Source organism: Rhinichthys klamathensis, unplaced genomic scaffold, assembly GCF_029890125.1.
Source record: "Rhinichthys klamathensis goyatoka isolate OS25496 unplaced genomic scaffold, OSU_Roscu_1.1 h1tg000593l_1, whole genome shotgun sequence".
Classification (NCBI taxonomy): Eukaryota; Metazoa; Chordata; class Actinopteri; order Cypriniformes; family Leuciscidae; genus Rhinichthys; species Rhinichthys klamathensis.
Window position 1 is genome coordinate 148,457 of NW_026607050.1, and position 17,412 is coordinate 165,868.

Consider the following 17,412-nt stretch of genomic DNA (forward strand, 5'->3'; position numbering starts at 1 on the left):
AACTGCTCATTTTTTCAAGATTTTGATAGCTTATTTTATGTACTTGCCGGCTTTTTTTATCATTCAAATTTGGCTGGGTGGCTAATAACACATTTTTCTGTGGTGTGACAAACTCAGAACACATACTTAATTTTGACTTTACGGGGACTTTAAGTGTAGCTGGGACATGAATTTACATTTGATTAAAAAAACAACAACAACTGAGGGCTTTGCATTTGATTGATAGCACTTAATTTCACATCTACATGATTTATGATAAAAAAAAAAAACACTACCAAAAAAATCTAAGTAGATCTCTTAAAAGTAGCCCTTTTAAAAAGTTGACTACCCATACAAACAACACTGGCCGCGAGAGCGCGCCTGACCGGTGACGCGCATCCTCACTGCATCATACAGCATCCGCTGAAGTTGTTAAACGCTGAACTGAAGCGCAACAGTCACGGTCTGCCCCTCATAAGTGCGCTACACACGGAGAGAAAACTGAAAACAAAGACTATTATTACAATGGAGAAGAATCTCGACAGCATCTCATCCCGAGTGGACTCGTCAAGTTCGTCGAGTGGTAGGACTAAAGGTGCATGAATCATGATTATTCTCTCGCGCACCTTCACATTTTCTCATGCATGTCTCGCATGTAAGTTTGGCAACCTAACGGTCATGTTTGTACTTTTGCCGTTCTTTGAATGAGAGGTTTTTTATTACAACTTGCTGGTACAACGAGTTGGGCAATTCAGGCTATACCTGTTACTTTACTTTGGCCATAGGTTTGAAAAAGGCTATTTATTTATTGTCATGGCAGATGGAAATCGTGATATTGAAGCTTAGGTTCTTGCTTGAAGCGGTGTAATACTTTGTAGAGTAACTAGATGAACTAATGTGAGCTGTTGTGTTTTATACATCAGTTTGTTTTCTGTCGACTTTTTATAGGTCGTGTTTCAGCATTGTTTTTATAAAACGCATCCTTAGAAGCAAGCAGCCAAGCAGATGTGGGATGAAACTCACTGCCTGTGGACACAATCCCTGACCATGACACAGAGAATGTCTAAAAAAAACCTTTCTTCTCTTACCAAACTACAAACCCTCAATATTTATAGAACCTTATGGGCTTTGCCATCCAGATATTGCTGTAAATCCAGCAAAAAAAATTGCATTATATCAAGTCGATTTCGATTATTAATATAATGTTAATACCACTTCTGTCAAAAAACCTATTATTTTATCAAGTAGGCTATATAGCCATTTAACAGAGAACCTTTTTAGATAAAAATCTGCCTTCATTATATAATTGACTCTTGTCATATGCATCCCAATGTGACTGTGAAACAGCATTAATATAATCTATTGTGTGTTGCTAATGGTGGAATGACCTCAAGTGCATACTTTGTGCAAACCTGGAAAAATGTTGCTTTCCCATTATCTTGCTTAGTATAAAAAGATTATATCCGCACAGATCACTGATTTCTTTGCAATAATAATGGGAGAACAATTGCGGAAAAGCATGTGATGGTTATCTCTGCAAGAAGAGGATTTGTACTAATGGTTTGTTGTCCAACAGTGACTTTTTATCCCCTGCTAGAGTCCATGTGTTCTGTACTAAATGACAAAGTAGCCTATGTGAAGCTTGTTTGTTTAAATGGAAGGAAACAATTTGATTCAGTACACAATTACTATACATTTGCTCGTCTACTTCACAAACAAGTTATTCTTAACATAGACAAAGAGAATAATTAGCATTTTCATTGCAAGGAGATGATCTTTAAATCTTGAATCTGCAATGACATTAATGCGTTTGCTCTCCTATAATGGATCTTAACATTCACGCTTTGAAATTTCACATTCAGGCAGGTTTATTACCATTAGAGAAATATTGTGTTTAGAGTGCTTTCAAGGGCAATGCCATTTAAACTTGTCTTCTACAGTGAAATTCTACCAGTTGCTACAGATTAATCTTGTGAGAAAAGACACAATTGATGCAGGCATTAGTCAAAGGTTAACAAGGATGAGGGATATAAAAATGAACGTGATCTATTGTCTGATGCCATCAAATGATTGTATCTATATAGTTGTGAATATTTGAGCATTTATTTTTGTATAATATCATGACAAATAATATTTTAGACATATTTCTAACTACACCATTGCCCAGTGTGAAAAGTGAATTAGTTGATTAGTAAATTAAGGGTATGTTTACTCGAAAACGATGTTTGTTTACCTTTGCTTATTTCACGTAGAGACGACAATGTTGTAAAAACGATCTTCATTCACGAAACTAAAAACGCTTTAATATGCTGCCAGGCCAGTAGTTGGCGATGTTATTTTGTAAAGAAACCGCGCCTAGACACATATTACGTGCACATGTGCATGATGTAGACTTGTAGTCAAGACCGCCTAAACCGAGACCAAGACACTACCAAGACCAGATGGTATCGAGACCAAGACAAGACCAAGTCGAGACCAAGACCGAGACCGGAGGGGGAAAAAAACAGACTAGTGTTGTTGAAGCTAAGCAATAACTTGTAAGATTTTGTTTTGCATTGCCTGCCTATCTCTGCCGATTTCGAAGTCTCCAAATGAATCCATTCTGCAACTTTTAAATACATAATAATATTTTTAAAAACGAAATTATAAGTTAAAGTCCAGGATCCGAAAGTTGGTTGTTTTGTCGCTATGGTTACACACACACACACACACACACACACACACACACACACACACACACACACACACACACACACACACACACACACACACACACACACACACACACACACACCATTGGCGGTGCGCTCAAAGTCATCTGTCAGTTGTGCAGTTACCCAAAATCTCCTGAATGAAGTTAAAACCCATCATGTCACTGATATGTGTTTAACTAAATATTACTACATCAAAAACTGTACATGATATGTGTTTTTTAAATCAAGTGTTTAAAGTGCTCGTTGTCGCTGCGATCAGTGGCACGGATACGGCTCGCGCACCGCACTGTCTTCACGGACGCGCGCTTCAATCCGTTGCGGATTTCGTCGTGGATATTGATTTTCCTAAATCCCCCGACCACTATGTCGGTCTGAGACAACGAGACCTAGACAAGACCGAGAGGTCCGAGACCAAGACCAAGACCAAAGACCGTCAAGGCCGTGACCAGACCGAGACCACGTAAAAGTGGTCTCGACCGGTCTCGAGACATACACTAGCATGATGACACAGTTTTTACAAATATGTGTGTTTGTTTATAGAGAAAATAACTGGTATCGGTTTCAACTTGCACTTTGAAACCCATTTTCAAATGTTTACGTTTTTAGGCCCCCAAAACGCCATTGTCGTGTAATCGAACAGCCAAGACGCATTGTTTTACGTTTTTTAGTTGAAAACGGTCTTGTAAACGGCCCCTTAGACACCTGTAGCTTTAGTAGAAATGTTTTATAAAGCTTTAAATAAAAAAATGATGTACAAAAAGGTTTTTGTTATCGACTCGCTCTCATGTTCCAATCTTTTTCTTCTACAATTCTTCTGTGGAACACAGATAAATTTTTTAAAGAATCTTATCATCCACATCAGTGTATGCTATCATTCTGTTTATTCTAAGCGCGTGCGTGTCTGTCATTTATATACTCAAATACAAATACTTAAATACTCAGGCTCATTCCAGCAGGACGGATTCTGATTGGCTGTCAATGTTTTTATCGTTCATCAGTTGGATTAAATCATGCTGAAAGTGATTACAACAATATCGTTTCTCTGTGCTGTTATCGTTATAGCTGTGGTGTGAACTCTGCTATTCTATAACTATAACTATATCTTTATCGTTATCGTCCTTGGTGTGAATGGTAGCTCCTTCGCTATATTTTTAGTCTTCTGAAACCGTATGATAGTCATGTGAGGAACACATAAGCCATTCTTCACAGAATCTTTTTGTAGCTCTGTCATCTCAATCATTATCCTGCATATTCAAATGTCCTCATTGACTTCATACCAGGTATGATGCGGCAGGGCAACTTTTTTTTTTGTGGGGGGGGGATCTGAACATGATAAAAAAAACTATCAATGGATTATTGGTGGAAAAGAGCTGCGTAAAGATTCTTCAAAATATCTCCTTTTGTGTTTTATGGGGGAAAACAACATTCTGATTGGAAATAACGTGAGGGTGAGTAAATAATGAAATATTCCATTTTTAGGAACTTGATATAAAGGAAAAAAACATGCAAAATTGATCACGAAGAGAAAGCAAACTGGCACAAATAAGAAGACAGTGCGTGCCAGTATTAGGTAGGCGACAATTTTACTTTGCAAGTTACTTAACTCTCAAACCCACGCTTTGGAAACGCTAGCCACTCAGTTGGAAATGTAACTGTTGTGGCTTTGAACAGTGTTAATCTTTAAGTACATATTTACATATAGAAGAGTGTGAGTCTGCTGAGCTGAGCATGTTGAATATTTAAAATCCCGAATGGTAGACGAGACGGAGGAAGTATTTTACATTTGGCGTGCTGACTACAATGTATAATGAGCAGACACTTGTTTCCAAATGTTGAGGCTTGAAAACTGACACATTTTTTTGCTTTTTTTTATTTTCAAAAGGTCACACATTGTGCTTGTTTCATTTGCACTTGGTGAATGAGTGTTTGCTTTAGCATTATTAAATATATTTTGATCGGCTGATGACCTTGTGGCAGAGTGCAGCTTTCATCTGAAGCCAAAGGTCTGGTAGCCTTTTGTACGCGAGTCATTATCTTTTAGATCCTTTATTAATGCATCACTGGCCCTCTCTGTAGAAGTGTTGGCTTACGAATGTCCGTTTCTCAATGTGTCTTTCTCTTTTATTGTCATGCAGTTTTGTGTTGCATAATCAGTGGGTGGGACCAAACACTTGCCAGGTGGACTTTGCAATATTACTTGGGAAGTCTTTATTTTAAAGGCTCAACATTGCCAACCAGCCGTTCATAATCAACATTACGTCTACATCCTTTTATGAATTCCTTGAAAAATAAATGTTAAACCAAGTGCAAAGTACGAGACTAAAGCTTTTCCCCTTTTTTGTTTGACTAGATTGTCAAAGCACCCCAGATCATCAATGAACATCATTGTACATGAGCGTCAATGAAATTACAGCGAGACTGCGGGGAATGGGAGCCGAAAACATAACTACAGTTATGGAGGAAAATAATATTTTAATTGCTCTAGTTGGCAATTAGTTGTGCACCATAAAACAAGAAATTGTCAGGGGGGAATTCAATATTCAGACATTTAAAATTGTTTACTTGAACACACTGTTCATGTTTAGCATCTTATTCACCAAAGGAATTAAGAAATGCTCTTTACCATAATTCGGATGTATTCTTGTTTGTAATATTTTCTCTATCATTCTTCATGTTATGTTCTGTCATGAAGAGATGTGTAGTTATTTGAGGAGGAATAGGCATGTGGCGGATATTCTATCTTGGATTATATTAATCTCATGCCTGTTCAAGAAAGATTTCTTTAAGTACAGTAAGCAACATGATGAACTTTCATACCATATTTTTACATATGTTGGCAAAGCAAATGTGCCGATTACGCACTGAGGTGCCATGCTGAGTTGCCAAAATTCTTTAGGACTCACAAGATTCTTGTTGCAATGGAAACACTGACACAATGCTCATACCTTCACATGCACAGAAATTTGCTATGTAATTTAAAATCTACTACTACTAATACTACTAAGTGTTTATTTTCAGTGATGGACACCGAATCTTACTTTGGGTAACTAGCCTAGAAATCTAGACGCACCCTAGCGGCAGCAAAAATTATTTTGCAGCAAAGTGTGGTCTAGCAACTCTCCGTTGGCTTTTCGAGCTGGAAAAACCAAACTCTGGTCAGGCCAATCACATCGTGTATAGAGTTGGTGGGCGGGCTTAAAAATGACGGCAGAGATGTGACGGTTCCGCGTGATTTCCATAGGTGATTTCCCTGCTAACGTTACTTGAAAACAAAGAAGATGCTGCTGGCGAACAGCGGTCTTTCGAATCGGATTTGGCCGCGACTCTGGAGGACTTGGAGTTAAAGGATTAGTTCACTTTTAAAAAAACTTTTGCTGATAATTTACTCACCCCCATGTCATCCAAGATATCCATGTCTTTCTTTCTTCAGTCGAAAAGAAATTAAGGTTTTTGATGAAAACATTCCAGGATTTTTCTCCACATAATGGACTTCAATGGTAGCCAAACGGTTCAAGGTCCAAAAGACAGTTTCAGTGCAAACTGCAAACTGTTCAAATGGTTTTAAATGACACCAGACGATGAATAAGGGTCTTATCAAGCGAAACGATCGCTCATTTAAAAAAAAAAAATAACAACGTTTAAGTTTTATAAGCTCACATGCTCACCTCGCTCTGTTCTGTGTAACTCTCCTGTTCGAACTCGTTCATCAAAATGAACAAATCTTTTTCCGAGTCAATTCGTTCATTTCGGTCGTTAAATGAATCAAATGACTCGAAAAAAGATTTGTTCATTTTGATGAACGAGTTCGAACAGGAGAGTTACACAGAACAGAGCGAGGCGAGCATGTGAGCTTATAAAACTTAAACGTTGTTATTTATTTTTTAAATGAGCGATCGTTTCGCTTGATAAGACCCTTATTCATCGTCTGGAATCGTTTAAAGCCCTTTGAACAGTTTGCAGGTTGCACTGAAACTGTCTTTTGGACCTTGGACCATTTGGTACCCAGTAAAGTGCATTATATGGAGAAAAATCCTGGAATGTTTTCATCAAAACCCTTAATTTCTTTTCGACTGAAGAAAGAAAGACATGGACATCTTGGATGACATGGGGGTGAGTAAATTATCAGCAAAAGTTTTTTTTAAAGTGAACTACTCCTTTAAGAGAACGTAAGTCATTCTTAAAGTAACAACAGGTAACTTTTCAACCTTCATAATATATTTCCAAGTCTCTTGTGATGGTACATCGACTTACAATAGGTTGAATGACACGTCTGCCATAGCCTGACGGGGTCTGTAGCGTTTTTAATCGTACTTTTAAACTTCGGGTTTCGGGTAGTAACCGGCGAACAAAGAGAACTACAAAATTCGACTGCGTCACTTCCACCACCACCCCCACTTCCTTAAAATCGGACTTGCGAGCCAAATGTTATAGTCATGGCCGAAGCAGCACAGAAAAACAAGAAAGCAAAGGTTTTATCGGAGCAAAGCAAAAAGAGAAAAAGAGAAAGTGATCGCGTTAAAGGCAGAACGAGGATCAACATTGCAGAGCTGCCAACTCACGCATTGGCCGTGAGACACCCGCATTTGATTGGTTTCACACGCTCACACGTACGCCACACCCCCGGTTTCTCACGCTAAATTGTCAACCCGGTCGGTCAAATCCCTGAAAGATGAGTTTATCTATAGATCTACCTGTTGAGCCACTCGTGATCGACAAGTTATACCGCAAATTAGTTCAAATCTCCCGGAATCTAGAGCGAGCGCGCACGCGAGACAGAGACTGTGCTCCAACGCGCGCGGACGGCAGAGAGAGAAAGCGAGCGAGAGACCTTGCGTGTGCAGGGAGCATCGAACCCCCATCGAAAAAAGAATGCCTCTCTCTAACCTCTCTAATTCGCTAGAGTAGTAGCGAATTATCAATCTGGTAGCTAGTAAACGATATTCTAGTTTTTGATGGTTAGCTATCGCTAGTATTCTCGTTCTGATTTGAACTTTGCAATCGATGAAATGCAAATAGCAAATGTTTGACCTAAAAAGTGTAGTCTACTCAACATGTACAAAGAAAGGAGGAAGATTATTAATAAAATCATATTTTAGGATACCTAACATGTCTGTGATATTTGTTTATTTGTCTTGCCTCAAGCTATAATGCAAATCGATTTGTAAAATTTGCAGATTCATTTATGGTAGCTTGATATTATAATATTGACGATATATGGTTATTATCAACCACTCAAACATTGCATTGAAGTATCATATAGATCCAGTAAAACGGTAACCAATAGACTAGGCTACTATAATGACGCTGGCTTGTAAACGTGAGCATCGCGATCATTTGTCGTTAGAAAAAAAATAAAACCCATGAAATTATATTCATATGACATGCTGAAATATATGCCACTGTACCTGGGATGAAGACATTTCACACGCGATGCAAGCAGAACACCTGCATGTGACCTCCTCCTACAGTGTTCAGGGCTATCCTGGTTGTCAACAATTGCACGTGCATGTAGGATGACAGAGTTTACGACAGTAGTAGAGGACAATACTGTTTCCCAACTGTAGGGGGAGCCCGAGAGCAAAAAACGACCTGTTGTTACTTTAAAAAAGGAAGATGTGTTCGGAGTTTTGACGATCTGACACAGCAAAAGTTTAAAATATCAACTAGCTCCGCTGGTGGAAAAACGCATGGGACTCACACAGCCACAGCCGTTCGTTGCTCTGGTTGGTTGTAGCGCTGTCCTGTTTTTTTTTTTTTAAATTATGGCATCGCCTCTTTACAGAGACAAATAATTTATGCCATGATTAGTCTTCATTCTGTTACACAAAGCTTTTTTTCGAAAGCTTTTCTTACTGGATGGAGATGGTGACCACATATGGAGCTTTATGCTCTGTTAGCTGGACAGCCTGTAGTGGTGGTGATGAATATACTTTGCCCTGAATCTGTCATATGCTGGAGGTGGAGATCTGCTTTGGAAGTTGATGGTGATATGTCTGCAGAAATCCAAACATCGATCTGAATTTCAGTGTGCACGCATAGATAAGTAAACACCAGTTTCATAGTTAATTAATTGCCGAATCATCACAAAAAGTGATAACAGGCTATAAAAGTACCCGTGTAGTACTCTCAACTGTTTAACACATTTTTTTACAGAATAATTCTACAGAATTTGCTCTAAAAATCAGTGTAGATCATGTAAGTAAAGCAACCCAGGCTCATTGAAAAATACGACTTTGGCTATGAAAAACTCCAAAAGCCAATACATTTTCACTGCAGTTTTGAACACTAGAGGCAGTATCACCAACAACTTTTATTCTTTTTTACCCAAATTATGATTACATGGACATATTATCGATTAATACAGACTTATTTTATACATGGTTCCTTGCACAATACCTCAAAACACTTTTTACCAGTACATGATTTGTAAACTAATACATGTTGACATTTACAATACACAATCAGCTCCATATGGATGGCTTTTCTGACAAAATAAACTTGGTACAGTGATGTGGTGCGCTTGGGTATGAGTCCCATGAAACACAAATCACGATATAAGAGCTCAAAGCCTTCTATACGGCATGGTTGTATTACAATTGTATTTCTATCTCACGCTTGCTTTTGTTAACACTGTCAGTTAGGTTTAATGTAGGTGGTATGTTATTTTCAAATGTTACAGCATTAACCGAACATCTGCCATGATTTGTGTATTAACAACTGTAATAAAATATTCTCGTTTAACATTTCACTTTTACAATTCAGTGAAACGTGTTACAAGCAATGGATTATCATTTTCCAAAATTGTACCTACAGGCACATTTTTTAAAATCTGGGCTATAATGTAAACCCGCATTGTCAATAGAGAAAAAAACCTTCCGGCAGCCATAATCCTGTAGCCCAAGACTGGTTGCCCATTGAAGCTAAGCAGGGTTGAGCCTGGTCATTACCTGGATGGGAGACTCCTGGGAAAACTTAGCCTCGTGAGACCATCCTGATCTCGCGAGCTTTCAAGGTTTCACTCGCAGATCAGTCTGGATACTTTCCGTTAAAGAAAATTTGGGAGCAGTTCACCAAACGAACGTCCAATCAGCGTTGGCTTTGAGGCGGGTTGAGGTGTGACGCAACGAGAAGCGCGTCAGTTCAGTCTAAAGAACATGTCTGCTTCAGCGGATGAAACTAGCATCAGCGTGGCTATCGAGCAAGTTTTATCGGAATTATTTCTTCACTGAAAGAAGAGCAAAACACTGCTCTGGAGGCTTTTCTCAGAGGAAAAGATACGCTCTGTTAGTACGTCATATGCTTCGTTAATCTGATTGGTTGATTTGGCCCGTCTATCACCAACATAGGCCAATCAGCTAACCAGTATTTTCGCCCCTTACCAAAACTACTTCAACGGAAGGTTTCCAGATGGATATGCGGAGCAAATCCATCTGGCGGAGTCAGGTTAGGGAAAACTAGGTTGCTGCTGGAAAAGGTGTTAGTGACCCTGTGGTCTTTGTGGGTCCTCTATAGCACGAATTGTATTTATTGTGCAATTTATATGCAATTTATAAAAAGAGATTTTACGTGCATACGATATGCAGATTTCACGTATATGATATGCACTTTATGCCGTGTAATACGCACGTACTCCACACCACTAATCTTACCCAAGGGGGGTATCATATGCACATAAAATTTTTTTTTTTTGCATATAAATTGCACGATAAATACAATTCATGCTATAGATACGCATTATCATGAGATTGTGTTGGTCCTAATGCAACGTGTGTGGGTCAAAAAAGCACTGTCCTTTGGAAGAGACGTTAAACTGAGATCCTGACTCTCTGTGGTCGTCATAAATCCCAGAATGTCCTCCGAAAAGGAGTAGGGGTGTAACCCCGGCATCCTGGCCAAATTTGCCCATTGGCCTCTGTCCATCATCATGGCCTCCTAATCATCCCAATATAAATACTGATTGGCTTCATCACTGTCTCCTCTCCACCAATAAGCTGGTGTGTGGTGGGCATTCTGGCACAATATGGTTGCCGTCCCATCATCCATCCATCCAGGTGAATGCTGCACTGCTCCCTTCCATATGTAAAGTGCTTTGAGTACCTAGAAAAGCGCTATATGGTAAATGTAACTTATTATTATTATTATTATTATAAAAAATGACATCACGTATAGCACATCTAGTGGACGAGTCACTTGAAAAGTGCATGAGCAACGTATACGTTTTGCAAAATTGTTGCCAGAATCATGTATTTCCGATGAGAAAATTAAGTCCTTCAATTCTTTCTTGGCCTGGTAATACGCTGTGTTAGAGAGAAAACAATGCCCCATAAAAATGTAGTACAAGAATCAGATTTCATGACGAAACACAATATTATTAAACAGCACAAACTCAACCTCCTTGCCACCTTAAATATATTTATGTGGTTTTAAAGCCCCAATATACCCTGTTCATCCACTTCACACACCCTTGGAAAATCAAGGATTAATTGCCACGAGTACTTCCCGTCGGTCTATCGGGCTTTTTCCACCAGGTTTTGTTTGCTGTGAAGCCAACTTGTGTTTTTCCCGTCGGGAGCTAGCGGTGAGCATCTGCCAGGATGGCGTCCTGCCGTCGGAGCGAGGCCAGGCGTGAGCGGCGGAGGGCCGAGAGCCCGCGGCAGAAATAAACTCACTGGGAAGAGCCAACAGAAGGCGTTTGTTTATGAACGCCTGGGGGCAAAAGGAGAACGGACACGCTTTCATGTTTAGAAGCTCCCTCCAGGCTTGTTTATGCCACACATTCACAGTGTCTTCTTTGCTTACTCGGGTGTCATGCCAGCGATCGCGATGGAGAGCACTTTCCCAAACGCACACTTCAGCATCCGTCCGCTGTGGTTTGAATGAATGTTAAGCTGCCATGAAGGTTAATGTTTTGGTCTTGGTTACATTACTTGCCTTTTCCTTGCGAATTTGACCTGCAGTTCATCCTCTCAATGGCAAAACCTTTGGGTGGTGTGTCATACATTTAATTTATAATCCCCCAGCTCACATAGACTTTTTGCAGCACTAATTGCCTCCGATGGACATGTCAATATCATCCATCCTTTTACTGATCATACACTGTGTAAGTTTTGATGCCTTAACATCTGTCTTTCTCACCGTCTACAGTTGAAGTTGTATAATTCATAACTGAATAGGTCTATGGTAAGATCAAAGATATGACAGAATCTAAAGACAAGCGTGCAAACAGATCCGTCACAGATCAAATACAGCCACTGATGCAACTCTCTTATCACCTGAATATATTAGAGCATCACTAAAGATTTCTTCCTTTTCTGTCACGATCAGAACATATGTGCCCTCAATCCGCAAGATTTTAAGCCATATAAAGGAAGTTTTATAATAATTTAAGACCATATATATATATATATGTATGTATGTATCCATACACTGTGTACTTACTCACTCTCTAACCCCCCCCCCCCCCCCCCCCACACACACACACACAACCACACATTATAGATAGATAGATAGTTATATAGAAAACAAAAGATTTAGAGCCATCAGCATTAACACTTAGTGACCTTTCATAACAGTTTTTTTAAGCAAAGTTAGTCAGAATTGTTTTTGTATTGATTAACCAAGGGAACAGAACTAATATCTCTGCACTCTTCTAGAAGCAGTTTAGCTTCCCTACCTGTAATCTCATGAAGTGCCAAATAGTGATTTTTGCATAAATCATCACCAATCTGAATAATGAAGTAGAAGCAGATTGTATTGAGCTTGGCAAAGCAGTAAAGTGTTTACTCAAGAGTAATTTGAAGCTCATTCTGGTTTTGAATGTACTGAAATACAGCACTGGCATCTAGTGGCTAAACTTCGAAGCTACAATCCATAGAGCATTTGTTCATAAATCATCATTTTATATAGTGGAAACCAGGGGGAAATTGTAGCACACTAAATTTCCTCAGGTCGAAGGAGGACTCTTATTTTGCACAGGCTCTCTTTTCTTGAGAAAAGGGAATGTGAACATTTGAAAAATATGTGCACATAAGCAATTCTGTCATTTTTGAATTGAAACTAATATCTATTTTATTAGAGTGTTGATTAAAATGTAACATGAATGATAGATGTACCGTAGATAACATACAAGATTTTATCATGGCTGTAAGTTTGGGACAATCATAATGCATGCGATTAAAACTGTATAAGCCTTCTGAAATTAAAAATTTAATCATTAAAATGCATTATGAACTTTTTTTTTATCCTGTAATTGGGGTAAACAATTTCACTTCTTATATTAAATTTAATATGATCGGTGTTTCCCATTATTAGCTGCTTAATGATACCGTTGCTTTTCGCATAAACCTTTTTTACATATAAATGTTGTAGAAAGGACCTGCAGAATCAAATGTGAAATAAAAGTTGCATTTTAACTTCAATTCAATTTCTTTTTTGTTTGATTTATGACATGCATTTAAGTGCAAATAGCAATACACTCTATTTACACTATGTAAAAATAGCAGTATTTTCTTTGCAATGAGTGTAAATAGTAATCAGATGCTATTTATACTTATAAATAGTGGCCGATACTATTTGCCCAACCAGACGTCAATGGGCGGAGTTTACGTAAATAGCCTCTGCCAACAAGGTGGGATATTTGCACTTTGCTTAAAGGTGCTCTAAGCGATGTCATGTGTTTTTTAGGCCAAAACATTTTTTGTCACATACAGCAAACATCTCCTCACTATCCGCTGGCTGCCTGTCCCCTGAACACACTGTAAAGAAACGCGATCTCTGTAGACAGCCCATGCTTCACAAACAGCACCAAAAACAAACTGCAGCGACCCGCTCCCCAAAACATAACAAACTGTTCCAGCCAATGACCGACAAGAAGGGTTTGGGGGTGTGGTTTGGGGGGTTAGTGTGCGGATGAGGAGGAGGGAGGGTCTAGCTAGCCTCCGTTTTGTTTGACAATAGTTCGAACGTCAACAAGAAGTGACGTCACCCAGGATCGCTTAGAGAACCTTTAAAGGTGCATTGCGCACCTCTCTGAGTTTTTGCAGAACTATGCCCCCCTCTGGCGACAAGCGAAACTGCCTTACTGTCTTTGTCTTGCGTGGAGTTTGCGTTGGGGTTTATGAACTACAAGCCGATCTCTTTGAACCCATCTTCTACTTTTGTCGAAAGTTGACTGAAGTTTTGTCGCTCTAGTTGTCTTCGCTAATGCGGAGAATGGCGGCGAATACACAAACCTGCCAGACATAGCCAGGGGAGCGTGACGTCACGCCCAGTCTCACGTTCCTCTTATTTATTTTACTGTACAGGATTATAGAGGCAATCGCAGTGATCAGAGAAGGGCTCATTCAGCCCATCAGGCAATTGTTTAAGCATGTATGGGTTAGAAAAACGGGTATTTTTAACATGAAATGTTGCGCAATGCACCTTTAAATATACACTGTTGATTTTAAATACTTCTGGCTATATTCAAAAACATTTATATGTTTTTTTAAAATAAAAGGTATACAACAGAGCAGCGTGGTTAAGCAGCGTTACATCATATGGCAGTCGGTGTCGACAAGTGTCTTTATAAACGAGTCTCAGAATCATTTATTCAACAGGCTGGTTGCTGAAAACCGTTTCTTCCTTAGAAAATTATGCTAAAAACGGTAAGTATATTCATTTTCGTTCCCACATTTCAGCAAATCGTCTTCATGAATGAGTCATTGAATTATTCATGGTTTCGTTCAAAAATGCCTAATCGTCCAGGGACGGTTCTGCTAATGTTTGGATTTTGAACTGTTTTCCTCGGCGAAGCAAAAACTGACAAAGTATTTGAAAGAATTGAGTCTAAAATGTAAGTACTCCATATTAACATATAGTTTATTGAACTACGATAGCCTACTCCACAATCGGACTGCCTCTGAAAGACGTCGTTGCCAGCTGAAACATGGCATGTTTTTGGATTAGTAACGGAGACTCAAGCAATGGTAGATTGTGATAGTAACTGTTGTTCTGTGACTTGAATTCACAAAAGAAAATAGGGTTCAGCTTTTGTTATGAATTAGCTATTTGAATTTGTATGTGATCTCTCAGGAACATGCTATCATATATTGCAAATGAACATGAGGGTCAGTTTAATCAATACATGATGTTTAGTGTCATATATCAAGAGTACCTGTAGGAGTAAGAGTTGTTTTACATTGAAGCACTAAATCAACGTCACTGAGTGTGTTTTTTGGGTTGTTGAAACAGGTTGACGGGCAGTATGTTGGATGTTATCTCTTGTTACTCGGTAGATTAGCTAAATAATTGATGTGGACATCCCCTCACATCGGCTCACAGTCCGCTTAAGGGGAAAGCAGTGGGACGGTGTGTGTGTCTGAGTCTGTGAGCTTAAACTACCATTTCTTAGGTGTAAAACTGAACAATTTTTGGTCTACACAGAGTAACATGTATTCAAAATAGATGTCAGCAAAGCATCACAAATCATAAATGTATCTGTAACAAGCACCAATCACACAATGAGCAACTATTCCTGCAAATGGATATTATCCATTGTGCTTTATCATCCACAGATACAGTAAACATCTAGTAAACACACTATATAGAGTGATGAAATATTTTTGTAGACAACCCTCCCCCCCATCGTTTTCTGATTATCACATGTTTTGTTCATCATGAGAATCTTCAAAAATGCAGCTATAATGAATTTTGAAGGCTAAATGCAACTGGCAGAAGTAAAAAGCTAAATGTAAGCTATAAATGAACAATTTCAATGTCACCACCAATAACTCTGTTTTTGTTTTTTAAAGCCATTTTTCCTGAAAGTTTGAGCTATAATAATTAGCTAGACTTATTTTTACATTTGGCGTGATGATTTTACCTGTTTGGCGTGATGACGTGTATTATACCTGACAACCTCTATAGTCCCATTTAGCCACTTTATAACAACTGCTTTTTTGAGACTTAAAAAGCTTTATACAACCACAAGGGGATATATTACTTGTGTGTTTTATGATGTTGAATTAAAATGTGAAAATATCTTGAACTTGTGTTCACCACAGACCTTATTTCAGGCATTTAAAATCCCGTAAAAAAAATCCCTTTGATTTTGGGACAATGGAACTGAACGTGCTAAAATGCTAACTTGTTTCTGGGTTTTGGCCTACAAAAATACATCATCCCTGCATCAGATCATTGATGCAAAGTTAATTTCACTATGTCTAAGACTGTGTTTAAATCTCAAACTTAAACTCAACTTGGCTGATGAAGCTTTTTGCTGCACATTAACAAACCAGGCTGAAACAAAGAGATGGTCCTCACTGCAGAACATGAAATCCTGCCTCCCACCTTACATATACCTAAACCAGGGGTAGGCAAGTTCGGTCCTAGAGAGCCGCTGTCCTGCAGAATTTAGTTCCAACCCTAATCAAATACACCCGAACAAGCTAATCAATGTCTTCAGGATTACCAAGGCTAGGCAGGTGAGGATTCTTTTCAGTGTTGGAGCCAAACTCTGCAGGACAGGGGCTCTCTAGGACCGAACTTGCCTACCCCCGACCTAAACCTACCCATCTCCGCCCCCTGATCCCTAACCCCACCCCTAATCCTACCCATCTCCGCCCCCTGATCCCTAACCCCACCCCTAATCCTACCCATCTCCGCCCCCTGATCCCTAACCCCACCCCTAATCCTACCCATCTCCACCCCCTGATCCCTAACCCCACCCCTAATCCTACCCATCTCCACCCCCTGATCCCTAACCCCACCCCTAATCCTACCCATCTCCGCCCCCTGATCCCTAACCCCACCCCTAATCCTACCCATCTCCACCCCCTGATCCCTAACCCCACCCCTAATCCTACCCATCTCCACCCCCTGATCCCTAACCCCACCCCTAATCCTACCCATCTCCGCCCCCTGATCCCTAACCCCACCCCTAATCCTACCCATCTCCACCCCCTGATCCCTAACCCCACCCCTAATCCTACCCATCTCCACCCCCTGATCCCTAACCCCACCCCTAATCCTACCCATCTCCACCCCTTAGATCTGGATCCAACTCCGCCCCCTGGATCTCGTGTACTGCAATGAGGTGCTACTGGAGACAAATGGCTTTGTGCCATTAGCTGCTGTTTTGAAGGGGACCAAGGTTGCTGTTAATGGCCATGCAGCAGTCGGCTGATGTTCTCAGTTCTCTGTCTAGACCTGCTGAGTCCATAGACGGTAACTGTCAGACTCATGACCACAGTGACTTTGAAAGAGCAGTAGAGGAGGGACTAGAGACCTCCACTGTTCACAGTCATAATGAGTTATGAGGCCTCAGAAAATTAGGGCAACCCTGTGCAAAATGTTTCAAAAATGTGAACAAATGTTTTCCAGTAACCTTAATTCAAAGTTATATGGTCTTAAATAATGTTATCAAGACCTTAACACAAAAGCATTATTTATACACTGTTCATGGAACATTTTTGCTGAAACATTTTAGTTGGATGTTTTTCAAACATTTTTCATAAATCAATCAGAAGTTATCTCAGGAGACAGGATGTGGCACGATCATTGGATTCTGATGCGCATTCTTGCCTTCCTACGTTTTCAGCTTTCAGACGCAACCTTAAAAAAATGTAACATTTTGAACGAAATAACGTTTTCATGACTTAATTGGGGTGGTTAGCAAAACGTTTGTAGTAGAACATATCTTTGTTAGCTGGTGAGGTGGGTCAGAGAAGGGTCAGATAAG

At 39.6% G+C, this 17,412-nt stretch overlaps 1 protein-coding gene across 3 annotated transcripts in view; it reads left to right on the forward strand.

Moving 5' to 3' along the window:
* Positions 1 to 473: 473 nt before the first annotated feature.
* kcnip4a (potassium voltage-gated channel interacting protein 4a) overlaps positions 474 to 17,412 on the forward strand; it is a 248,446-nt gene continuing 231,507 nt past the window's right edge. For 2 of the 3 annotated variants that reach the window (XM_056240368.1, XM_056240374.1), the window contains exon 1: positions 474 to 574. In XM_056240368.1, the coding sequence (XP_056096343.1) occupies positions 505 to 574 (70 nt within the window). In that variant the 5' untranslated portion in view covers positions 474 to 504. The remainder of the gene's footprint in view (positions 575 to 17,412) is intronic. The other variant, XM_056240369.1, reaches the window with a different exon arrangement.